Source organism: Strigops habroptila, chromosome 10, assembly GCF_004027225.2.
Source record: "Strigops habroptila isolate Jane chromosome 10, bStrHab1.2.pri, whole genome shotgun sequence".
NCBI lineage: Eukaryota > Metazoa > Chordata > Aves > Psittaciformes > Psittacidae > Strigops > Strigops habroptila.
The window spans coordinates 6,676,393-6,703,306 of record NC_046359.1 but is presented as its reverse complement, the minus strand read 5'-3'; the positions used below and the strand labels follow the sequence as shown (position 1 = coordinate 6,703,306).

Below are 26,914 nucleotides of genomic sequence, written 5' to 3'. Positions count from 1 at the left end.
CCTTGACTTTTGGGAAATACTATGCAGAGCAGAGAAAGTGTTCTGTGCATCCTCCACTTGATCAGAGAAGCACAGGGATAACATGGTACGCAAATCTGCTCAGTCAGAGCATCCAAGCAGTTGTGTTTCCTTGTATGCATACAGAGAAATCTTCCATGTGTCATACTTTCACTTTCCCAGCAACTCACACCATCCCTTCAGCTATGAATTTCACTTCTAATGCAACTACAGGGAAGAGTAAACAAAATTCATCCCTCTGCCTCAGGCAATAATGCGCCTCCTGCAGCTTTCCTGGCCTGACTAACCAGCTGAACCTGCTGCTGTCCCTTCCTCTCTGCAGGCTGACAAGAAGAAACATGAAGAATCCCTCATTCACTTCAGAGAAGACAAAGCTCAGAATAGGAAGGTGAGTATAAAAGAGAGAAAACATGAAAAAAAATATTAAAACCCAAAAGGCCTAAACTCCTAAACTGAGGTCAGGTGGAGAAGAACATTTGAGGGAAAGGGAAATAAAAATAGAAAGCAAGCAAACAAACAAACAAAAAAAAAGACAGAAAGGGAAAATGTTACAGAAGTACAGTTGGTATGATGAAAATAGAAGGGAGATGATAGGCAAAATGTTGTTGTAGAGAAAGTGAAGGAGAGACTAACATGGGAAAGATTAGAAGAAGCAGTCTTGAAGGAAGAAAGATAGATACAAAAAGACATTAAGGATCATGAAAAAAAGAAGCTACAATGTCATCTTAAAAGCAAAGCTATTTCACCAGTCCTTTGGTATTCATCGTGTAATGATCATTAGGCTATTCAAAGTTCTGAAGCATTTCCAGTGAGCAGCCAGTTCCTCCAACCCAGCTGCTGTTGGAAGCCAATATTCTGATATGTGGATAAACTGATGATTTAGCAGAAGACTCCAGTGGATGGACAGTGTAACACCAGCAAACAGCAACTGTAAAAAAATTAGCTATTTTTTTATTCAGACCAACCTTCAGCCTTCATGTTGAAAGGATACCAAAAGCCTGTTTTCTAAGAAAGATTTACATTTTCTGTTCCTCATTCCTGATCTCTCTGGTCCAGGGAAAGAAAAAACAAATAGGTTTTATAATTGTTATTTGAAATATGAGGCATCTTATTTAAAGGCAACCAACTAGATAAGCTACTTAAAATGGCATAATAATCCTTTCCTGGTCTCCCACTGTAGGCAACTGAACATAAAATATAATACTGTAATCTCAATTACCATACCATGATGCCAACAACCCTTGTTCAATAGAGGGTTTTTTTGCTGACATTCAACTGGTAAAGGGAAGTCAGTTAAAAAGTAGAATCACATGCAGAAGACCATGTAACACCAAAAATTATCTCACAGTATGAAGATTACCTACTCTACACCAGGCAGGTGGTGATTATACTTTGTTCTATAACCTTCTACATGGTTGATTATACTGCACTACAGAGAGACAGAACAGTAATAACAGGACAGCAAATGACTGAATTTTTCCAAGCTGTTCTACACAGATATCAGCCAGCTTGAACAAAATGAATAATAATGAAATTAAGGCAAATTATTAGTTCAGGCAAGATCTACTGCTATATGTTTGGCGTGCTGTAATATAATATACTGTGGCGTGCTGTAATATAATTTGTACTGATCAAGCTATTAATCGAGAAAATTGTCAGTCACATTTTGCCCCTGTTTGTGTTAGTGATTCTTCTGTGCACAGATCATGACTTTTATAGACTTCTTTGATTCTGATGTTGGTTCTAACTGTTCAAAATCAGTATGTGAGAAAAAAATAAACCTAACTGCTTCTTTAGTACTGTTGATACCAAGTACCCCGAAGTACTTGTATGTGGTTTACTAACAATAGTACCGTTGCTCATTTAGTTGTCTGATATGATAACTCTATCCCAGCCAAAGCACATCTATGTTCCCTTATTTTTACAAAATGAGGAAGAGGAATGAAGAAAGTAATGGGAGTAATGAATTTCTATGGCATATAAGACAAAGGGTAGGATGCAGTTCTAACAAATGGTGGAAAATGCCTAAAATTTCTACGCCATCTAAGCAAGGAAAAACAATTTCTCTAATGTTATGAGAAACCTGCAATTAGAACAGGCAAGCATTCTACTGCTTGCCATATAATGGCAGACTGTGCCTAGCCATCAATTAACATAATTCTTCTGTAAGGTGGGAAAGTACTATAATCACTGTCTGACAGGTAAGCAAGGAAGACACAAAGACTGCATCTGAGCCTCAGGAACTCAGCTTCTGTATCCGTATTAGACCGCAGCCATGTCCTTACATGAGCATGTGACAATTCTTTTCCATCCCACCTTGTTTTTTGCAAGAAGGAGGGAAACTTTGGCACCTATGTTGGGAGAGATCTTCAGAGCACGCCAACCAAACCCCCAGGCTGGATAGACCTTAGCTGTGCACACAGACAGTTAGTCTAGATACAGTTAGATTTACCAGAACCCATAGTGGTTAAAGTACGTGTACCCGAAATAAGGTTGTCTCACATCCATTTTCAACTTCCCAACTAATGAGAATGTTGCTTGTTTACGTCATCTCCTGCCAGAGAACCTGTGCTACCCTCTGCCACCCTCCATCCCCCCATTTTTGAGTAACTAAGTCTTCCCCTAGTTTATATTCTGATGTTATTACTGCTGATGGAAAGTAAATATTAATCAGAACAACTGTCCTGAAGTTCATGCAGCATGACAGATGAAATTATCAAATTTCAACCAAAATCTCTAAACACAATTTTTCTCCAAGAACCCTAGACTTTTTGCCTCATTTTGCCAAACACCTATTTTCTTCACCTGCTGCCCTCCACATTGCATGTACCATCTTTATGAGACATGGAAGTAAGCACACTCCAAACTAGCTGAGGAAGTGTGGATCCTTTTGCTGAAGCCACTAATATAAAGCATAACAAAGGAGTTAGTACATGCAGTAAACTATTGTAAAATCAGGAGCAACTGATGATTGTTTCCTGGATCTGTTACCAAATATTTTGACCACTACTTTGTTTCCCATGGGAAGCATCCCTCCACTGCTAATCAGATCTTCACTTAGGCTCATAGCTTGTGTGCACAGGAGCTGTCGAGACAGTCACGTAGCACTCCCCTTTTGGAGCAGTCCTCATTGCCCTCTGGCATGAAAAACCTCGTTAAGGAATTTACATGATAACTAAACATTACAGGATGAAGACAGTACCACTTTGCAGCAAAATTTCATCCTCTTATTGCACGGACAGATGCCTGGGGTTGGGTGTTTCATCTGGAGAGCATATTAGCAAAGATGGTTTATATTCCAGCACCTACAATCTGCACACATGGTACTACAGGGTCTTAGGGAAGCTTGGTTTATGCCAGGTTCTAACAATGTGTCTGTTCATTGTCTAACGTGTTTTTTAAAGCAGTGATAAACAATATTAGACCAGATTAATTTAGGAACAGAAGTTAACCAAATTTAGATGTGTTTTGATGGGAATCCTGCAGATGAGGAGGTGGTTTCTTCCAGCGGTTACCTGAGCCTTCTTGGCGTGCCAGCCTACATAGCGCCACTGCTGCTGCCTCTGCCCTTAGCCTGTTTGCTCAGGGCGAGCTCAGCACCGCCCTTCGCCGCTGTGCAGTTCCCAGCCTTATTGCAGGGTGTGCAAGTGCCGGGAGATGCCCAGGGTGCAAACACTCTGCGCCCACAGGGCCCCATGCTGGCTCCTTGGGGCGGGGAAGCCAGCAAGCCTGGTCATGGAGAGGCGACTGTGGGTGCGAGCGTGGGTTACTGGAGCGTGCTTATCAGCAGACATCCTGAGAAAGTCCTCTGTCCCACGGACCTCTTTGCCATAATGTGCTTTGCCAAACAGAAGGGAGACAACCCCAGTGTTTTCAAGTAAGGGTCGCTCCAGAGGCTTTACCGACAGAAAACTTGGCTGCCACTACCAGTAACAGGGGGCAGAGGATACCACCGGTAGGGAGATGGAACTTCACCGGTATGAGCCCCCTTTTGAGGCTCAGCTCCCGAAACGGCCGGCTCCCCGCCCCGCTCTCCCCGAGCGCTCCCCAGGGCGCAGGAAGAACAGAGCCCACGGCGCCCTAGGCCAACCAAACCCCTCCATCCCCACCCCTCGGTATCCCGGAGCGGCGGAGCGGGCCGTGTCCCTCCCTCTGCCCCTCCCCGCCGCCCTCCCCCGGGCTTTTATAAGGCCGCGGAGTTTCCGCGTCCTGTGACTGCAGTCAGGTGGTTGTGGGGGTTTTCCTTCCCTCCTTCTTCTTTTCCCCTCCCTCCATTCCGCTCCGTCTTCCGTGGGCTGGCCCAGCGGGGAGCCGGCTGGGGAAAGTTGGAGGAAAGTTGCCGGTTGGGAAAGTTGAGAGGCGGGAGAGCCGCGGCCCCGTCAGTCCGGCTTCCCCGCCGGGCCCCGAGGCAGGGCCGAGGATGGCTGGCGGGGAAGGAGCAGGCTCCGGCGTGCTGGAGTGCAGGGAGCATCTCTTCAAGGTGCTGGTGATCGGGGAGCTGGGCGTGGGTAAAACCAGCATTATCAAGCGCTACGTGCACCAGCTCTTCTCCCAGCACTACCGGGCCACTATCGGGGTGGATTTTGCACTCAAAGTCATCAACTGGGACAGCAAGACCCTGGTGCGGCTGCAGCTCTGGGATATAGCAGGTAAGCACCGCGGCCCGGCTTCTCTCTGCAGGCTGAGCCCGGGCGGACAGAGGCCTGTGAAACCTCGCGTCCCGGGGCCTGGCCCCTGCGGAGGAAAGGGTATTTTGACTGTGAAGCCTGTCATCTTGTTCTTCTCCTTCCCCCTGTTACCTGCAACCTCTTTGTCTGCGTTTGAGACATAAGTAGAGAGAGGTCTCGATGTGGAAGTGAAGTTTTTGACTTTTTATAGGCTGCGTGTGCTCCAGAGTCTTAACAGCAGTCCTCAAAAACCTTTGCTCTGCTTGTTGGCTCTGCGGCTCCTTGCTCGCTCTTCCTGCTCTTGTTGCTTCTCCTGACCCATGTGCCTGAGCACTTACGGCCTTGGTTATGACTGGCTGCTTAAATTCATTCATGGCTATGGTTCTGTAACACTTCCAGAAGAAATAAATATATTTTCCAAGTAGGTTATGTTTAGTAAGCATGCTTTACAGGCAAAAGGTAACTCAAACAAATAAAATTTGTTTTCAAAGGACGTATGCTCAAACTTTACATGTTTGGCATCACCTATGTAATGTAAAAGTAACTTATGTCCCTGCAACGTGGAGTGAGAGAAGGGGGCTTGTGGTGTATTTAGTTCTACATGGAAATCACGAGTTTGTGTATCAAAAACATACTTAGAGCACACGGAAGCAGAAAAGCCCTATTAATTTGTCCACACGGCACATCATTCCTTAGCTATGTATGAGTCAAAACTGTTCTTTAACACCTTTGTTTTAAAGATTCCAACTGTATACTTATCATGGTTAATTTTGCTTATGCTGTGGTGTTAAATGACAGAACAAATTCTTTTCTGTTGTGGTCTTGTAAGAAGTCTGTCCCCTTAAATCCTTAATCATCTCAAGTTGATACTGCATTTCTGGTTTTGTGTGCAGCCCAGATATTAACCTGCAGCTCTCTTCATCGCTCTCCCTCATGTTCCGAGTATCTCCTCAGATATGAAAAAATAGACCTTATTTCAAATGCTGCTGTTGAAATTTACGTTGCTGGAAGGCACTAGGATAACAACTGGTAGTTACTGTTTCCGTGAACTATAGGCTTTACAAAGTGGAAGCTCAGAAAAGAGGAAGTGTAACGTGGTTGCTGTAATCCTGTGACAGATCAGTTGTACATTAGCTTCTGGCCTTTGTGCTCTAAAGGTTGTCTTAAAATACTTCAACTATGATTCTTTAAACTAAAAAGCCTGCTTCTCACTGCCGTATGCTGGAACCATACCATAGATCTTTCTGCTGCTGGCCTGTAGGGTAAACTAAAATATTTTCTAATTGCTCTTTTGGAGAGCAAGTGAAGTGTTGGCAAGCTTTCTTTTATTGTGTGTTCCTCTTACGGATCAGTTTTAACTTTCTGTAAATCAATCAACAGTACTGGTGCAAGCTGTCACAATGCTCTGGAGGTATTTTAGCAGGTTGGGGGTTCCAAAGGTTGAAGAGAGGAGGCTGTCAGGATCCTGGGGTTTGGCAGGCTGCCACGCTTATGTTTAACTTCTCCCCAGCCCTTGGTTTCTTAAACTGGGGTAGGCTTTGCTAAAGCAATCTGTTCCAACAGGCTAGGCAGAAACTTAGCTGTAAGTTGTAATAAAGTTTGGACAGACCTATTTACATTATGGGAAGTCCTATCAATATAACCATGCATTAATTTCAAGATCTATAAGATGGTATTTTTCACTCTGCTGTTGCCCTTAGTGTACTTTGGGCACTGCGAAGTGAAGAGTGAGTTAAGAGCTGCTGATAAATCCCTGGAGGCTTGTGCTAATATTGATAGATAGAAGAATTAAAATTTTTCCTGTCACTGAAATATTTTTCCTATTTTACTATGTGGTGTAATTCTGTATCAAATTCCTTACTAGTTGTTCCTTGGTAAAAATGAAAAAAGAAAATATGAGTGGTTTGCAATTGGCAGTCCAAACTCTTATTTTGAATCTGGTACTTTAGGATATTCTGTGTCCCCTGCTTGAAAAACAAGACCAAGCAAAGAAGTAATCTCAGTCTCAGTGTTTGATTGGGCTGTGCTTAGCCAGTGTGACAGTAACGGTTCAGACTCCTATAGAACTTGACATCTCAGTTAAGTGTTAACCCTTAAAATAAAGGGGACTTTAGTATCCTTAAAGGTTAGCAGTTTTAAGACCCTGACACAAAGTCCTTGACCTGGGAATCTGTTCTGCAGCTGTTTATATCTGTATTCATGAATATTTCTAAATACCTAAGGATGTTAACAGATCTATATAGAAATTAATAGTTACAGAACCAGGTTGAAGATGGCTTTTATATAGTCATAGCATGTTTCCTAAAGCACTTTATTGAAGTGTGTAACAAAGTATCTGAGCATGTGATAGTCATTCCCTTTTAACTCATCAGCCCAACTGTCTTCTGGCTTTCAACAGCTCATGTAGATAATTTCGTCTGCTGGTATGTGCAGACAAACAGCTTTAGATCTCTTGAAGAGATTCAAATCTTATGGTAAGTATTGTTGCATGTGACTTCCCTGCAAGCAGTATGGTGCTGGCATTCTGAATTGATTTTGGTGTGTTTTAAAAGGCTTCTGAATTGAAGTTTAACCCTTAAGCATAGTAAACCAAGTTATTTTTTACTAGATAAAGCTTGTACTTAGCAGTTCATAATAAAAAACCTTTTCTCAAACAGTTGGGTGCTGCAATCTAAGGTTCTGTACTTAAATTAATGCTAAGAACTAGCCATGTAGTTCAGTCATCAGCTAAAGATTATAAGGTAGATACTGTGCTGATTTCTGGTGTGATCGTAGCCAAAATAATGAATGTTGTGCTGTGTATAGCAATGCAGCAGGTTCCTGAGTAACTTCAATTTCTTGTGCTGGGTTTTTTTAGGGATTAGATAATTCTATCAAATAGAGCGTGACAGTGTTACATTGCTTATGTGCTCTTTTTTTTTTTTTTTCTCTAGTGGGAAATAGCCTTGTTGTAAGTTACACTATAATGCAAATTCCTGCAGCGGAATCAAAGGGGAGGGGGTGTGAAATAGTGAAGGGTGAAGGGTAGACTTGTGTATTCCAGAAATACTATAAAAATATTTTAGTTTTTAGACAGTTTGTAGCTTCTTCAGTAATGGAGATGAAAAAGCTTGGTCAGTCATTGTCAAATGATCTTGGTTGCAGCATGAAGTATTCTGAAAGAAGATGAACAGATTACATGCATGTTCATACAGGAGCAAGACTTCTAAACGTTAGCTGCCCTTAGGTATTACTCTTGTTTTTTATCTTGACATGCAGAGTTATGATAAATCTCTTCCTGGATACATTCTGAAAGTGTTAGAACCAGGTTAACCCCCTTGATCAAAGGACATAAATAATTGGCAAAATAAATAGGAGATAGGAGTGAGTCATTGTGGTAAAGAGATAGAAAACAAAGGAATCTTAATGATATGAAGTACTTTTAAAGTCTATTTCAGTACACTAGAGATTCCTGTTTGACAAGCAGGCTGTTTTAGTGAGTATACTGCACTGACCATAACTTAATGTAGGAGGTGAATATAGAATATTGATGAGACTCAGTCAAATAAAATTGGAGGAACACTTTAAGGATTTTCTGCATCATAAACTTTTGATCTGATCTAACAAGACCAGCAACTGAGTAGTCTTAGATGCTCCTTTATGATCACATTGACTATCACTGTCACTCAGACCAGCCTGTATGAACATGCAATTTGCCAGAGAGCAGGGGTGGTAAAAGTCATAGATGACTATCTGAGCTTGGCTTCTCTTCAAGAATGTCACTAATGACAGCTAGTAGACAAATTTGGTTTTAAAGCTCTGCGCGATTCTGCATGAACTTTGCAGAATTTCTTTGTTAAAGTGTTAATTAAAATTGAAGTAATGCTTTAACTGGAGGAATGTGGCTATGAAATTGGCAGAACACAAGAGGAATGGTTGTTCTTAGGTATTCTACACAAGCTCTATATCCTCTACACAGGCTTTTAGGAGCTGAATGATAAGATATGTAGCATGCAAACTGGTTACTAAACTCCTGTCTGTCTCCTTGAGCAGATCTGAACTCTGACTTGTTAAAAGTAAATACCAGTCCCCAAGAGAATAGAGGTATCGGATGAAGTATTTTGCTCAAATACTAAGTTGAGGAAGAGCTGGAATAACCTATCTTTTGTATGAAGACAAATAAGTTTTAGATATGTGAGTAGATGTTAAGCTTTTAATTTCTTTGGGAAGTTAACTTGCTCTCATCTATAGGAAGCCATGAGAAAATCAGTACAGGAAGCAATGGGTGTGGGAGAACGAGGAGGACATTCTAAAACTTACATCATGGCAGAGGAAAAAAAACTTAAACTGAAAGGAGCACTTGCAAAGCAAGACAATGAAGGCAAAATGCAAGCCTTCTTACTTGCATAAGCAAGAGTGCTGCACCCAACAACATTTTCTGTCCCAATGGAGTAAGATGTATCTCCTGTAGAAAGCTGAAGTGCTTGATAGCTATGCACCTTCTGTGGAACATAGCTGTGAACTGTTATGTATATTGGTGGCTGAGTTTGAAAGGCATTCAGGCTGTTGCAGTATGTGAGAAAGTGTACTTCTATGTGAAAAACCTTATAGTTTCAAGCAGATGTATATTTCAGTTTTTCTCAGTCTGCATTTGTGCTACTGGCATGCCAAGACCGCCAAGTTGCTTCTATGTACCAGGTCATTAACTTGTTTCTTGTGTTATGGACTTACCTTATTCTTTTAAATAAGGTCTAAAGAAAGCCTTAACCAGTGTTAATGCATCCCTGAAAGTCCACATGTGGCAACCAGAAAACTTCCTCCATTTCCTATATATACATACATAGATGTGTGCCATAGAGGCATGTACTTTAGTTACTTTTCAGAGGAGTCTCTCTTAAGTATGGAGAGCTTAGAGGTAGTAGTATCTAGATATTCTTGTAACAACTTGTCCTTACCCACAACAGATTTTGAAGCTTAATATAGGGATTAGAATGGCAACTCCTACAAAGAAACACTGAAAAAACTGCTTAGCTGTGTGTCTAGTACAAGTGAGCATAGGGTGGAGGCAAGACAATCCAAGCATAACCTGCCTCCAGCTGTGGTGGTTTTTCTCACTGTGTCGTGGTTTAAGCCCAGCCAGTAACTCAGAACCGCGCGGCCGCTCGCTCACTCCCCGCCTTCTTCCTCCCCCTGCTCACGGAGGTATAGGGAGGAGAATCGAAAGAATGTAAAACTCCCACGGGTTGAGATAAGAACAGTCCAGTAATTAAGGTATAATACAAAACTACTACTACTGCCACCAGTAATAATGATAAGGGGAATAACAAGGGGAGAGAATATAAAACTAAAAGGGTAAAGGGGAAAAAAAAACCAACCCAAAACACAGTAAACACAAGTGATGCACAATACAACTGCTCACCACCCGCCTACCGATACCCAGCCCGGCCTGAGCAGCGATCTGGGCATTCTGGGTGACTCCCCCCAGTTTATATACTGGGCATGACGTGCTGTGGTATGGAATACCCCTTTGGCTAGTTTGGGTCAGGTGTCCTGTCTCTGCTTCCTCCCAGCTTCTTGTGTCCCTCCTCACTGGAAGAGCATGAGACTGAAAAGTCCTTCATCAGAGTAAACATTACTTAGCAACAGCTCAAAACATCGGTGTGTTATCAGTGTTGCTGTCATGCTAAAGTCAAAAACACAGCACTGCACCAGCTACTAAGAAGGAGAAAAATGACTGCTACAGCTGAACCCAGGACACTCTGTTATAAAGATACGTAATAAATGAAAAATGTGTGCATGAATAACCACATTAGAAATGGGTGCAGGACTCAAGAGTTCTGAGCTTTTTTAGAAACCTTAAGTTGTTTGAGGTTATTTTCTAGTTTATATAGTGATGGAGGTTCCAGCAGCAGCTGCCTTCATGTGGAAATGGGACCATTATAATTCTGCTAAACAGCTGAGGTAGGTCAGAAAACTCCCAGTCATTGTGATTAAGTCTCCAGACTGATAAAAAAGATTTGAAAGACCTGTGACTGATTTCTGAATGCTTCCTGCTCATACACATTTAAGTATAAATCTCATATGAGGAAAATTACTTAAGGATGATGTTGGCTGGAAACATGAAAGACTAGCAGATAAAGTGTGAGAAGGGGAAAGTAGAAGGCCTGCTCGTGTTGAAAGATTATTTTTTTTTAAATACTGTATTTGGAGCAGTAGATAAAAGAAACGGAACTGAAGGTCTATGCCTGTTTCCTTCTAGAAACCACCCTTCTGTGGGAAATCTTGTGTGGGTGTCCCTTCTTGTGACTCTTCTGGAACTGCCAAATTAGTTATGAGGTTTTAGTTCAGAATGACTTGCTGTGCTTGGAGCTCTCTCCAGCTATGTATCCAAATGAGTGCTGAACGTGTTAAGCTTGTTTCATATTGGTGTCTCTCCAGCCCTTAGACCTCTCTGAATATAGGCTCTGGATGTCAACATGCTTTCTTTTTGGAATTTATTCTGGTTAAGTAATTTCTTACGAAATCCTATCAAGCCAGGTATGGTTATTGGTCTTGTTGATGAAGCAATTTCCTTGTCTTTCTAGTGGAGTACTGAATCATTCATATTTGTGAAGGCTTTTGTGCTTAGTACTATATTGTATAGCAACTCAATGTACTGTATTATGGACTGAACTTCTTAAAGCCTGTGTGTGATGGAATTCCATAAGGATATAGGAAACGTTACTGTCTTGAACTTGGTGTTGTGAGGCAGTTGGGTATGGTAATTTTGATGCAAGACAGGATTGTTCAGTTAAATGATAGAATTGAGACAGATGTTCTTTGTGTCTTGAAAATAAGCTTAGAATTTCTCCATAGGTTTTTCTAGGTGTCCTACAGGAAATGGGGTTAAAGATATGATTTTAGAAGACCACCTGATCTAGTACAGGCTTAAAAGAAAGTTTGCTGTATTGATCTTGTGGGTACTTTTAATTTCTGTCAACAATGGAAATGCGCTTAGTGCTTGAGCTTCTAATCACTATGGAATAGATGGAGCTTCAGCCAAATACGTAAGGTTCATATATATATAGCGGTTGCTCAAACTTTATGCTTTTTACAAGATAGCAATAAAAATGCTTCCCTAGCACTCTGATACAGAGAACAAAGAATGCATGAGTATCCATCAAATGGGTAGGGGGAAGCTACTTTAAAGGGAAACATACCTAAGTTTTTATGTACAATACAGCAGACAGGAGGCAAAATAGTATATATTGCACATCATAATTAATTTTGGGGTCAGATTATAAAACAAGCTGGAAATCTCTGCAGAAATCACTAATTTATATTGATCATAAGTTTTTTTTGAGGCAAGTATTAGCTAAATTCTTGCCTTTCATGTAATACTGACTCCTGTAGTCAGAAATTAAGCTGGTTTGACAAGTAAAGCGCATTACCCTTCAGAGACATTGATGTATATGATATTAAATATATACTTTTAATGAATGGAGTTTACATGAACATGCGTTGACCTTTATCATCAACTTTGCTTATAGCTTCAGACTCTTGGTATCTTCACCTTATTTACATCTCTACTTTGGCTCTTACTAGTTTGTTTTTCTTTATGTGTGCACTGGGACAGGGTGTCACTGAAGCGCGTATACACAAGTACTATTTGAGCTGGCAAGTGCTGTTAAAGGGGTTGTTCTCAAAGGACTACCTGTCTTATGGAATGCAGGAAAGAAAATAATCTTAGCTGCCTGGTTCCAAAAAAGGCTCCAGCATGCTGCATAAAATAAGACTCTTCCCTTCAGTAGTAAGCAAGGCTGCTGGGATTCAGTCTCACAGCTGTTGGAAATATCTTCCTTGAACTCCAGTGGTAAGTATTGCCTTGCTTTTGCAGTCTGTCGTAAACTCTTACCTCCAAATACTCACTCCACAAGTTGGGAAGTGTGATATGCCATGTCAGAAGGAAGTGATTCACAGTAAGGGAATTTCTCTTTATATTTTCCTATGAAAGCATAGTAATAGCTTGTGAAATTCTTGCATATGTTAAAGCTAACATGACCAGCAGTAAGCAGTCACTACAAAGCACAACATGCCTCTCCAGCTACCTGTGGTAGAATGCTAGATATTCAAAGTTTTCCTCTGGCTAAGGGGACACAGAACAAAGGTAGATGGGGTGTGGCAAGATTATGCTTTGAAAAATGATGTAATTTCAGGATTTTACGGAGCTTGTTTAGAAATAAATATCCTAACTCTGTTCAGAGAAAGTGTAGCAAACTCTCAGTAGCAGTGGCTTCTAGATTAGCAGCAAATGCAAACCAATATTCCTTATTGTATGGATTTTATCAGCTTTTCAAATAATAAGGTAAAAAGCAGCCTCTGAGTGTCACTGCAAACAGCTTATGGGAACTTGTTCTTTAAATGCTCCCAGGCTAGAGTGCTGGGTAGGGTGGCAGCTATTTGGTACAAAATTCCAATCACACACAATGTGCCATGACACATTGACCATTTTAGAGATTAACATTTTTTTCAGTCTTGTGATAAAGTTGTTGTTGAGACAGACCGACTTTAGAATTGTTCTCGTGTATGCTGTGAAATGCTCTAGTGCCATACAGCATCACTGTTAAGTACACAGTACCATTCTGGCTGCATGTCAGCACACCAAAGGAGATGGATTAGAGGGTGTCAAGCATGAAATAGGTTGACTCTGGAAGATGACTTGTTTGGGTCTAGTTAAAACAAGGTATGAAGGACCATTCATGCTGTTGCTGGCTCTAATTGGACTATGTCAACTTTTTCTATATACTAATGAAAGGAAGGTTTTTCAATACATGCTGCATTTGACAGCTAGTTAGAAGTCATTTAGTGTGGTTGAACTCTACTTTTCTGGGAAATGGAAATCTAGTGCTTGGTCAGGGACTTCAATTTGCTGTTTAGCGAAGATGCAAGCAAAACAGTTGAAACTTTTCTTATACAAACATGGTTGTCATACTTGTACATAGAATACGTTCGATGCTGGACCAAGCCTATTGAACTATAAGCGCTGAGTGTTGCCTCTAAAGTTCTTAGACAAGATAGTAAGCTGTTGAAGTCAGTTTGGACAACCCTAAATCAGTAGGTTAGCCCAAGGTTACAGGCAGCAATAAAAAGTTTATCAGTCTTGCTGTAAAATTCTCTGTAAGAGCTGTGCAATTGTTTGAGGAAAGCTTTCTATCTTTGTGAGGGATAATGGTGTGCTTTTTCTGTTTGTTAGCATTGTGGTTAAGGGCAGTGTTCCTCATGGAACATTTCTCCTTGCACCTTGGTGCTCTTGCTGTTTCACTGGTAGTGAACAGGACTCTCCTGCTTTAGAATAAAGTATAGTGATAGCAAACAGTGAATGGAAGGACTAGTCACTGACTTTGAAAATTCAGGTAGCTGACAAATTATTAGGTTAGTAACTGGCTGTGTTGTGCAAGGAAATTTTAGCGCAAACTGCTTCCTACAGTTTCAGAATGAAATAGTGACTTCTAAGAACAGATGAAAACACTATGATCCAAACAGTCAAAATACTGCTGCACCTGAACTGATATTCTTCAGTAACTCTTCAATGACTACAAAGTGTCTCATACATACTGTATACATAGTATACTGTGGATGTCAGGCATCTGAGAGAGTCTTATTCAACAAAACTGCTTCAACAGCTCTCTGCAACTTTGTAATGCAGACATAACCAGAGGATCAAAAGTTATCTTTTATGGTAAAGTGGGAGTAAGTTGAACAAGGATTAACTGGCTGGCTACCTTTCCACTGAAGTCTGTTTTTCTGAAGGATTTGGGACACTTATTGTTGGGAAGAGGTCCATCCAGTGGTCAGATTTCCCACACCACCCTTAGCAAGAAAGGACTCTATCAATTCACTTAAATGTTTTGAGGCTGCTTTTGTCTGTTGGAAACTAAAAGCTGCAGTCAGTAAAAGTGTTTCTAGTACTGTCTAATACAGGAAGATATATTCTTGTAGCTCTTGCTTTTTAACCTTATGGTGTTTGTCACCAGAACCACAAATACCAAATATCACTTTCACAGTGGTAGAAAGTAAAAGTCAGGCTAGAGGTGGCTTTTTAAACTTGACGTTTCTAATATCGGCTAGGGGTGCTAGTAGAGTTTAACACCTCTGTGGTTTAAACACATGGCAACTTTGCACTAATAGCTTGAATGGGCGAGAGTGAGGAGTAGAGAGCCACCTAGTACTGACAATCTGAGTCTGTCTACTCTCAATCTAAGGCTGCTATCTGTGAAAAAGCAGGGAGACACACTTGAGCATGTCCTGTAATATTGATAGTGGTTTGGTTAACCTACTTCTTGCGAAATAACAGATTCAGCCTAATTGGGTAAGACAGTTCTGGGACAAGCTGTGCTGGTCTGGGGAGAGGAGAGAATGCCGTCAGCAGTGGTAGCTTGCCAGCAACATACTGATACATCTGTCTAAAAAGGAGCCTCGGTCTTCTCACACCTGACCTTGGGAGTGCTAAAATGCACATTAGATGTCTGGAGAGCTGGGAGATGCATCCTCAGGGCAGTCCGGGATATTTGCTGTGTTGTGCCAAACCTCCACCTGTAGGGCCAACAGGCATCCAAAGTGTAGTCTATTCTTGCCTGTGGCTCCTAACGGACTTAGGTGAGTTTTGAAAGTGACAGTAGTTCTAACTGGGAGGATTGGGCTGCATGGCCAGCCATTTTGGATGGTACTTTAGCTTAAATCTACCACACTGAATGACATGAACTTTACTGAGAGTTGGAATTATAAATAAGGAGCTGCCATTCACAAGTTCCTTGATGTTGTGACATCCTGATCCAAGGATGTCACAGTGATGTCGCAATATGTGACAGCCTAACCCAAGAAATTCAGGGAGCTGGAGAAAAATCTTTTGTAAAACAGCACAGCTGGAGCAGGGAAGAGAGTGCTCATTAAGTTAGGCCTTTCCTTGGCAGAATGAAGACTGGAAAAAGGGGTTTTGCTTATCGTTGTTCCTGTCTAGGTTGAATAAAAGCACAAAAATCTCATGGTCCTGGAAATTGTCTGAAACAACTAACTCGTATAGTTTAGCACTGAAGACTAAATAGTGGCCCTGTGCTTGCACACTGTGTGGCCAATAAGGTCAGAGTAGTTGACAGCAAGGACTTAAGAGCCATGGTGTTGGCAATTAAATTGGAGTTAGTTTGACTGTCACTAATGACCCTTCTTAAATTTTGGCATGACTAATTGACTATTAGTGGTCATGGTAAATAGTTGAGCTGAGAACCCTTCTCACAATGGAAGGAGAATGTTCAAGTATTCCCAGACTAAAACTGATTTATTACAACCATTCACTATAGCTTAATAAGCATCCTGTGATGCTTGAGTTCACTGCTGTGTGTGAGTAGTGTGCTGTTGATAGAAAAGCAGAGTAACTGAAACATGCTAGCAGGCTGCTACTTCTATGCATTTTGAACTCACTTAACTTGATTCACTAAGCCTTTTGATCATTTTCTTCACTCCTGCAGTACTTCCAGGTAGTTCTTTTGGCTTGGTTTTATAGGTTGAACTTTTCCTTTTAAGCTAACTGAACTCGAGTTTCAGCATTTTGAAGGACAACGTTGGCAAGAGCTGCTTGGCTTTATTCATAAACCGAGGACTTTGCAGTTTATCACACTCTTGACAACTCTGTATTATTTGGTCCAGGAAAAAACTGTGAAACTTCATTGCATTGGTCTTCCAGTTAGCAGCAAATAACTTTGGAGTAAAATTCTTCAGCTAGTTGTGCACTGACTTCTGGGTGACTGTAGTCTAGACTACACATATATAGTTCAAGATTATTTGCTGTGGAACTGCCAAACTTGGTAAAATCAACTTTTGAGCTCTGGCCACCCATTAAGCTGATTAGCCTGTCAAAGATTACTTGAACTAATGTTACTTCAATGAAAGAAACTATTTGTTCCATCATTCTTCCAGTTGTCAGGCTTTTATAACCCTTGGTCATCTTTCTCTTCCTTGTTAATGATGCAATTTCTGGAGGATGCCGGAACTGTTAGTCTCCTCTGCAAAAGAGGAACTTTGTCCAGTTGTCCATTAGTACTCTTGATGAGATGTTGAGGGTTTAAATGCAACTAACATAACTCTGGTTTCAGAGTTGTGTGGTTTCAGATAAGACTAAGCTTAGATTTTTACAAGGTAGGGGAACTCTTTCAATACTGTTGGTATTGACAGAGGTAAGCCAAAATTCACCCTCATAGAAAAAAAAAAAAGTACAGCTTGGGAAGCTAGCTAGGCCATTTTACTCTCCTTGAGTAAGTCCCTGTTAGTTCATATAAACTACATAGTAAGACTTGTAGGTATAGTAAATAGCCTGGGAGAAGCAACCCTGACAAAAATTCAGTATCGTGCATATCCAGCAGTCATTTGTACCTTTAACTTGCATTTTGTAGTCTCAATTCCCACCACATAGGAGGAGTTAAGAGTAAGCACAAATAATGGTAGGCGTGTAGGGTATCTCCAGCTAACTAAAAGCAGGAACTGCCACAATAGGTCACACTGCTGTGATAAATAGGACTCTTGTTTATTCCTTACACTGGCAAAGATTGCTGTAGAAACTCTTTGAAATGTGCTTGAAGGCAAGGTTGGCACTGTCTGAATCTTACAATGATAACTTGTATTTCGCAGTGAAGTAAAGAACAAAGATAAAGCTTCTAATGTCAGACCTGGCTATAATTTTTTTCATGTAGTTTTTAGCTTACAGTTTACCCCTGTTACAATGTAAACAGGGAAGTTTATTATTAAACTAATAGTCCCTAAGCTCTCATACAGTTTTAAGCTAAACTTAATGCTTGCTATGCTGTAGGGAACTGTATTAGTTCCTGATGCATCACATTATGCAAGTATTTCATTTAATGTTGTTGCAATTACTGGAAAATACGGTGGCAATATGTGCTGAGTCATTTAGATGTGAAAACTTTGTGGTTAGAGAATGCAGAACTTTGCACTGCATGCAGCACTTCCATATCTCTAAGCAAAACCTCTGATCCTCGTGACTGCCCTGTAGCTTAGCTCGTCATCTATACCTGAACCCCTAAAACACAGAGAAAGTATACCTTTGTGGTACCTTCAGGTAGAAGTCAAGGCACTAAACCTACCAGTGTGATTAATCTATAATATCCTTTCCATACTGTTGTAGTAAGCAAGTAGTTATCTTCCTGTCCTCTTCCTTCCATGATTATACACTCTGGAGTTTTTTTAAGTCTAGTTTCATCTGATCACTTTTTGTCTTTTTCCCCTCTGTGGGTATGTTCCACTTTCTGTGCTGTTCAGTACAATTCTCACACGTGGTGAAATGACTAGAGCAAAAATTTGCTGGACATAGGAAAGGGAATGACAAATCCCTGGTTGAACTGAGCATGGCAAAAATTGAATCATTTAGTTTTAATAACAAATAGAGGACGATAGTTGTGCAATTTGCTTTTTCTGTATGGGTGTTTTTGCAAGAAGAGCACTTGCTAAAGCGTTGTGTGAAAGTCCTGCTAAATTTTCAAAAGGCTGTCTAGAATGCTCTGCATCCCCTATAAGAAGCTTAGTATGTGCATTGTCAGTAATAATAGAAATGTAAAAGTCTACTCAGTTTATACTGAATTCTCTTCCTGCCTCATGCCATATACCTTTTACCACAACAAAACAAACTTACCTCTTAGCAGACCATGTGTTATTACTTCTGTCTTCTTTCTACAAAATAGAAAGAATATATCCTTCCTTGTTAGACCTCCAGATAGAACGGAAGAGCTGTTGTAAGCTAGTATGTGGGTCAGGCTTATTGTGAGTGGTAGTTAATTCTAGAGGTGAAGGTAGCTCTGTAATAAACTGTTTTGGAGTCTGGGCTACTTTAGAAAAGGACACTCTAGTACGAGTGCTGCCTTTGACCAATTAAAAGGCATTAATCTCTAATACTATAGAGGTATTGAACTTGTGTGTGTTTTTAGGGGTAAGGGGCATAAAATCCTCCTAATGTAAAGCTTAAATCTAATAAGTAAAGATAAGCTTTCACACTGATATGCACATCAGTTGTCTACTTTCATCCAAATTTAAATTACTGAACAATATGCATCAATGTGTTTCCAAATCTAAACCTCATACTATAAGAGCAAAAATTGAATTCTATCATAAAGCCAGCTAGAAATAATACTTAAATAATTCTTGACAGCTGAAGCCCATGGTTTCTAAGTGACTGCTATAGAGTACAAAGTATAGTTCAGTTCAGTGCAGGCCAAAACCACCTTTTAGGCTTAAGAATCTAGTCTAGAAAGGCTTAGAGAGACCATGTGAGTTACTTGTATACAAGTTGTGTGTACACTGTTTAGGAGACACATTTCAGCAATGTCTCTTCCAGTGACATAGTCACAGAGATACAGGCTTGGTGCCTGGCTTGTTGGCCTTAGAGTCCATGGCATAAATGTTGCTGCAAATTTTGAACTTTGATTATGGAGGGAAGAGCTATCCTCTTGCGTGTTGCTTGTTATCACACGAGGATAATGAGCTGGTAGTGAAGAAATTCATGTATAATTTCCACTCCTCAGAATATGCTAGCTAGTGATGCTGTTTTATGCAGCATCATTCTTTAAAGCTGAACAGACAGAAATAAAGTCAGCTTTATAGTTCTCTGGAACTTCACTGCTGCTGCTTTCAGGCAATTCTAACAGCTGCTTAGTCAACCTCTTCTGAAAATGTCTATAGTGAATGAGCTAATGTGTACACAGAAGTACTGAAGTTGAAATGAGGCATGCTGTTGAACAGGATCCCTTGTCCAGTTCCTTCACCTAATGAATTTCTGGCTCTCTCTGAGAAGTTAATATCCACTTCTTGTAAGTGTTTGTTCTTGTTAACAAAAGGCAGACCTCAGTGTTCATAAACAGAGGACAACTATGTTTCCAATTAAGACTTTTACTGAAATTGCATAAGCACTAAAAGCTGAAGTGATGATGCACTGTAAAACTAAATTATAAAGTGCAGGGACAACTATTCCCAGTGAAGACTTCTGAACAAAGCAGAAAGCTATTTTAGTAGCCTGAATTTTCCAAACAAGATGCTAGCATTTGACACTGCTGTGCATGCTCAAATACAAACACAGCATGATGGTCTGACCTTCTGAACAGAGTAACAACTGAATTGGCACTCTAATTCTACATTTCAAGCATACTGACTACAATAGTTGTACTTAATAAGAAAAGGCTTTTTTTTTATTTCACTGTAGTCACTGACCATTGGTTTTCTTCTGGATTTTTGTTGTGAATAATTGTACTTTAACTATTCTGATAATCTTCTTTCAAATTCTGGGATTTGAAACAATGTGGAGTTCCTATAGTTGGATATTATTCCAGATAGCCTTAGACTTCAAAGATAAAGTCAAAGATAACAGGTTTAGCTAGAACTGTTAAACTAGCTCCTTTTGAGCTTTTCCATAAGGAAAGATCTATAATATAGGTGACTTCATCAGAAGATAGTTTGAAGGCTGTTAGCCTTGGAGCTTGTAGAAACCCTTGTTGCTCATGCTTCAGAAGAAGGCTCTGAGTTGGCTTAAGTTTCTAGCTGAAGTAACGGTAGAGTTATATCTAAATATTGCAGAACTTTTTTTGATGAAAGAATAATTTGTGTATAGCTGTGCTGGTAGTGATTTTCTTTTTTAGGCATTACTTCTCAAAGAACACTACTCTAAGTTGTAAAAAAAATAAAATAAAATTCAAAAGTGTTAGTTGGGATTGCAAACTGCTCTTAGCATCTGACTTGTCATATGCATAATATACATAATGGCTGTTACAGTGAGCTTACTTAGGATAGAAGTAGCAATGTTGTATGGATTAGGTGACTAGACCTGAATCTCAAACTTGTATGTACTAACCTGGTATAGAAGTCAGTTTACACTCACTACAGTTCATGCTTTAATATTAATATATTTTGTCACTGTCCTCTCTTTCAGGCCAGGAGCGCTTTGGAAATATGACCAGAGTATACTACAAAGAGGCAGTTGGTGCTTTTGTGGTCTTTGATGTCACAAGAGGGTCTACTTTTGAGGCTGTTTTAAAATGGAAGCATGATTTGGACAGTAAAGTACTACTTCCCAATGGCAGCCCCATCCCTGTTGTTCTTCTTGCAAACAAGTGTGACCAGAAGAAAGATGGCAGCCAGAATCCCTCTCAAATGGACCAGTTCTGCAGAGAAGGTGGCTTTGTTGGATGGTTTGAAACATCTGCCAAGGTGACCATAAATAAATATGTTTCAACTCTAAGTATTGGTGTAATAATGGATGAAAATAGTCATGTAGGAAATAAAATTATCAAGTACAGAAAGTGACAGTCAAGTCTCTGGTGTTCAGGAAACGTGGGAAGTGGTGTGCAGGCTTGTGGCATATTTGGTTTAGAGTAGAACTACATCTTAAATTCAGAGAACCTTAAAACTAACTGGAAACTTTGATTAACTGAATTTGATAATTTTCATCTTGCATGCATCAGGATCAGAGTTATTCTTTAGATGTTAATATTAATGTCAAAAAGATATAAGTAATCTTTAGGTGCAGGTTTTTAAATTGCAGCTTCTGTCTTCACTGTTCCTACCATGTAGGAAGTGGTAAGACTCTAGAAGTGAACAAGCAATTTCCTCACTTGGTACTACCTACCTACATGATAATGGCACTAAAGCATTTTCTGCTTTATGAGGCAGCGTAAAGGCTGAACTGGAGAAAAACAAATTGTTCTTTATAGTAACTTAGGCTAAGACAGCTGCTTTATTCAAACGGAACTTTGAGTAACTTCATATATTGTACACTTTTATTCTACAGAGTTGGTTAATGCACAGATGAGGTTGCAGTAGCTTAGCTGGAAGTGAAATTCAACAGTTCCTTAAAACTCAATTGATTCTTAAAATTAAAGGTTTCTCTGTATGAAAACAGTGTGGCTGACAGACCAAATTATTGGTCTGGCTGATAACTCCTTTATATGGAAAGCTAAACCTCAAGGTCCCTCCTTTCCCTTGGCTGGCCTACTTCCTTTAACTGGTGCTGCTGAACTGGCACAAAATGATGCTGAGACAACTCATTAAAAGGAAAAGGTCTGTAAGAATAATACAAGAGATAAAGTAATAAGCCTCTGCCTGATCACTTTAAAATAAGGATGAAGGGTACACAGTGACACAATTAGTTAAATTAGCTAATAATTTGTTTGCATTTGAACAAATTATTTCCAAATTCCCCACCCATCTATTACTAAAATATCCCATCGTAAGGTTCCTAATACTCAAAGAATATCAAGATTCTGCTTTGGGTTATATCTTCCCTGGAGCTTCACCTGTCCATAATACTGCTATGTATAAACTTCAACATGGGTTAAAAATAAATGTAAATAACAGAGGGATGAAACCTAATGTGGAAGCATAGTGACAGCTTGCATTTTAGGTGGCATTTAAGACATGACAATGTCAAACAAGGTTCTTGGTGCAGAGAAAAGTCCAGACAATATTAGTCCTAATTCAGTTATGATTTGACTTGATAGGACTCTGAAGAGGTGTAGTTAAAATACCTTAGCAAAAATTCAGGACAACTTTCTTGTTTTCCAAGCATACCAAATCAGTTTACTGTTTTAAGGTCCTGCCCACTTAAATATCTTGCTAATTTGCTTTTGCCTTTCTGCTGGAAATGATACTTCAATCTTGAGTCTAGTCATCAGTAATACAGGTCCCACTCTCTATGGATTAGGGAGAATATTCAAAGCAAAAAAATTGCAGTGTGTGCAAATATGCATAGAAATATCTTATGAATGTCCCCACACCAAAATGAGGAGAGTCGTCCTCCTCTCTGGAAAGGGAAAGGTGCCTATCTTCAAACTGCCAAAAAGCAATTTGTGTCTGGCAACCACAAGCTTGTGAAGTGCAGCAGTAACATGTCAAATGTTCTCATGATCAAGCCTTGCTCATGTAGAGTCTGTAAACAGAAGAGTGTTCTGGGGTGGTGTTTTGTTTGGAACCGAAGATAAGCAATTCCAAACATGGTAGCCCTGTAGTGAGCCCTGGTGGGCCAGCCAAATCAAAGCTGTGCCAAAGGCCCCTTGGCACTGGCCAGCTTGGCTGCTCAGTAACTGAGATACATAGGGACATATTTAATAGGGGTATCCTGCAGACACTCTAAAGAAAGGTGTGTATTATGAAGGTATGGTTCAAAACATGCACATGTTGGTAGAAGAGGCACCCTGATTTAGCTAGGGTTTTGAGGCCGATAAAGGTCCTTTTATGTAAGTGCATCCAAACTGCAGCAGAAGCAGAGAAAGGCCCCAAAAGGTTGAACACTACTATGAAAAGTCTGTCTATCTTTCCTGATGCAGAAATGCATTTTGAATCTTCCAAATGCAGGCGACAGTTATCCCTGGCTGCCTATTAGATTAGACTTGAAGTATCCTATTAGTAATATGGGTGAATAACTTTGTCTCAAACCTTTCTGGTAACTTTTTTCAAAAAGCAAGTGTATGAGCAATGACCTGATGCATTTAAGCTGTTTGTATCATGCTAATGAGACTATAGAAGAGTTTTTATATTCAGCCAGCATCTAATAGGAATGTCACTATTTCAAAAAAATCACTTCTTTGCTTTCAACATTTCTAGGACAACATCAACATAGATGAAGCTGCTCGATTCTTGGTGGAAAACATCCTTGCCAACTGCAAAACCTTTCCTAATGAAGAGAATGATGTGGGGAAACCAAAACTGGACCTAGACCCATTGAAAGCAGAGAGTAAATCACAGTGCTGCTAATGCTACCACTGTTGAGCAAATGTGATGGGACAAGCAGCAAGACTGTTCCTTAAATCAAACTGCTGCTATGGTGCTGCATTGTGACAATTCATTTGGGGTGTCTGGTATTATCTAAATAGGTGATTCTTGTGGGTGTTTACATATTCTTGTTTTGCATGAAACTGAGTATCTTGGGAGTTATCACTCCACTTGCTTGAGTGGCTAAATCTAAGTCTCATTAGTGTCTTCTTACCTGAGAAAATAAGGTAGTGTTTACACTCCTAAAAAGGAACAAAGACAACATTCTGTGTCTAGTTTGCTTCTAGGATGTATGCTACATTCCATAGGACTCACTTGTCATGGTTTTAGCTGAATAGATACTTGCACCTTTAAAGTAAACTTTTCCTTTCTCACCAGTAATGTCCCACTTTAGCCTTCTCACCTACGCATATGTCCCTATTTATTATCCCCCACCATGAGAATCTGTCTCATAGCTAGTTCTCCTGGATTGAGACATCCCAGAAATATTGAAGGGGCCAATGACAGATAGGAGGTATCTTAGTGTGTTCACTAGGACTGAGTGAAGTAGATGGCTTTTACCACCAAGTAAGAACGAGATGTGTAACTCATTGTATTTAACAAGGGAAAGGCATGGTTATAGAGGTACTAACACAAATACATGTCCAGCCATTTAAGGCAGAATATTTTCAGCTAATACTTTACATATGAAACACATTAATGGATACAGTTGTACTATTGGCACATAGTTATGGTAATCTCACCCATATGCACATCCAGAAATAAACATCCAGTAACTTTTTCATGCACTAACACTGGAAGCTTTACCAAGAGTGCAAAAAGTAAGTATCTTACTGTTCTGCGATAATGAACTTGCTGCTTTTTCCTCTGTCTTGATGGTTCTGAATACCATGAGAAAGGAGAGAAGTCTTGAAGGAAATAGCTTAACTGGTTCTTGCTGGCCTATCAAACCCTTCCCCCCATGCCCCAAGCTCTATCTTTTTTAGTTTTAGAACAGTGCTGCACTCTTCTGACTACTTGGAGCTGGTGAACTGGTTTACCAGTTTGTAACTCAGTATACTGAGATGCTTATGTTTCCTTGTTATAACTCCTGTATTTTTGGCAGCAAATGAAGATCAAAAAGATTAGAGAGATTTCACAGTTCTTAAACACATTCTGGAATTCTGGCTCTACTTGGTTGAAAGGCTTTGGAACTGCCCTTTATTTTAAGGGTTTCTTCTGTCCTAGTACCTCATTGCTACTGACTTCAGAAGTCTTATCTTGCTTGGTCTGATGATGCTGATATTTTCTTAAACATCAGCATGAAGTATGTGCCAGATTGGATATACTTTAATCTGTGTTGAGATTTCTTAGGCTGTCTTCTTTTTTCTTTTCTAAAGAGTAATGTAGTTTTTAAGAGAAAAATAAATATATTTGGGCATCTTATATATGTTGTTGTTTGCTTTTGAGAACATGAATCTTCACCCTACACACAAATGCTTTCATTCACATTTGGAAACAACTTTATCTTCTAGTAGTTCCTATGCGAAAGGCTTATTTTAAAATGCCAAGCCTTACTGGTAAAAGCTAAAACTGGGTTTAATTAGCTTAGAATCATAAGATAATTCAGATGAGCTTTAATAGATAGCTAGTCTGCCTTTGTGCTACAGAGTGTTTTTGTTCCTGTTCCTTGGAGAGAGCATTACTGTTTGACACTAGTGGGATGGATCAGGAAATCTGATCCAGCCAGAAAATGAATATTATAAGACCAAACTGGTACCTTAGCCTGAGGAAGGCAATGGGAGCATCTTCCTGGTAGAGGAGAATGAGACTGTAGTTTGTGGAGAAGTGCTTAAGTTAAACTAGTCATGAAGCCCTTTCCTAATTAACTAAAAAACTTTGATTTGGAAAGATATGTGGAAGTTTAGACAGACCCAATTTAACTTCAGGCTAGTAAGCGAGCAGAAAGTGTCAAACATCATTTGTTTTACATGTACAGGATATGTATAAAGTGATAGTTCATCTCAGTCAGATGAACAGAGGCCCCATGCTATTTTATTTCATTATCTCTTGCAATCTGAAATATGCCAATCTTAAATGAGCAAGTACCTGACTTCCTAGTCCCTATGTTTAAAGGAACATTTTTGAGATGGAAAAACTTGAGTAAAAATCTGAACTGGTGCCTCAATAAAATGTTTTCCCTGGCATGTTTCCATCAACTGATTTCATAAAGGCTGGAGATGGCATATAGTCTTCCTGGATTGTAGTTGTGCAGTGCATCTGTGCAGCTAATGCAGAGTCAGCCTCTAGTAATTTAAAAAGCTTAATGAGGCATTACAATTGCTGAGAAAACTAGAAAGGATTTAGAGCAATTAGTGATCTTTTCAGTATGGGATTTTCTAGGTGTGTCTTAACTGCAGTAGTAGAAAAACAAGCTATTCCAAGCTTCAGTTTTGTCTGTTTAAACTTTGTGTCAGACCTATTGAGTTGTAATAGTGTTCAGTCTCCTTAAATTGAACAAATCCTCATTGATCTGTAGTGATTAATTGCTGGGGAATAGTTTGAGTCATTCTTACAGACTCAGGGCCTGAGTAACCATCTGATATATGGCGATAGGAGGAAATAGTTGTAAAAGAAATATGTGCAGTATAACTATGATATTGAATGGTGAAACATTTTGCTCTTAAAAACTGTTGTTCTCTTATCTTTCTATTATTAACATCTTGATAGTGACCTTGGTTCCAAAACAGAGAACTGGCCCCCTTTCTCCCATTACAGATCACCTTATTTGGTAAAGACACACAGTTCTCTCTAAGAGTGTGTATGCTTTGTCCTTCACATTTTGAATTGCTAACGAATTTAAGAAATGGGGGCAGCAGTATACTTTGAGGAGTAAAAAAAAAAATACATTAACAAAATGCCAGCAAGATAAATAATAATTCAGAATTGAAATACATCATTCACTTGGCAGTATGTGAAAGGTCACTTCAGAGTTTTGTCCTACAGCACAATAATATTAAAAATAAGGAACATAATAGATTCAGCTCTAACTATGTAATGAAGATTATTTGAAAGAAATTGTGCCTGTATTGTTCATGACCATCATAAAGCTTTGTTTGTGAGCTCATGTGTCTGTTTGTGTTTTAACAGGAAAAAATACAATAGTGTTTATGCGGTGAAAATTTCTAGCTTAGACATCCTATGTAGCTTACATTCTCATGACAAATTCTGCTAGATGGTTATTTTATCATTTCAGTCTGTGTACATACAAAATGCTTCCTGCCCCAAGTCCCTTAAAAACTTCCTTTTTCGGGCAGAGATGGTGTTTCAGGTAGCTTTGACTTGGGAAGTGTGCAAGTAGAGGGCCAGCATCTCAATATTGGTTCCTTCATCCTTCTGCAAAGATAAGACATATAGTGATCTTGCATCTTTTTATCACTGGGTAAATCATAATTTGGTCTGAACTCTAAATGAAATTA

General features: G+C 39.7%; 1 protein-coding gene across 1 annotated transcript; it reads left to right on the top strand.

Moving 5' to 3' along the window:
- Nucleotides 1–4,236: 4,236 nt before the first annotated feature.
- On the top strand, nt 4,237–26,562 carry RAB32 (RAB32, member RAS oncogene family). Its single transcript, XM_030499853.1, has 3 exons — nt 4,237–4,667; nt 20,620–20,897; nt 23,289–26,562. The coding sequence occupies exons 1-3, from the start codon at nt 4,439–4,441 to the stop codon at nt 23,436–23,438; spliced, it is 657 nt and encodes a 218-aa protein (XP_030355713.1). The 5' UTR covers nt 4,237–4,438; the 3' UTR covers nt 23,439–26,562.
- Nucleotides 26,563–26,914: the final 352 nt, after the last annotated feature.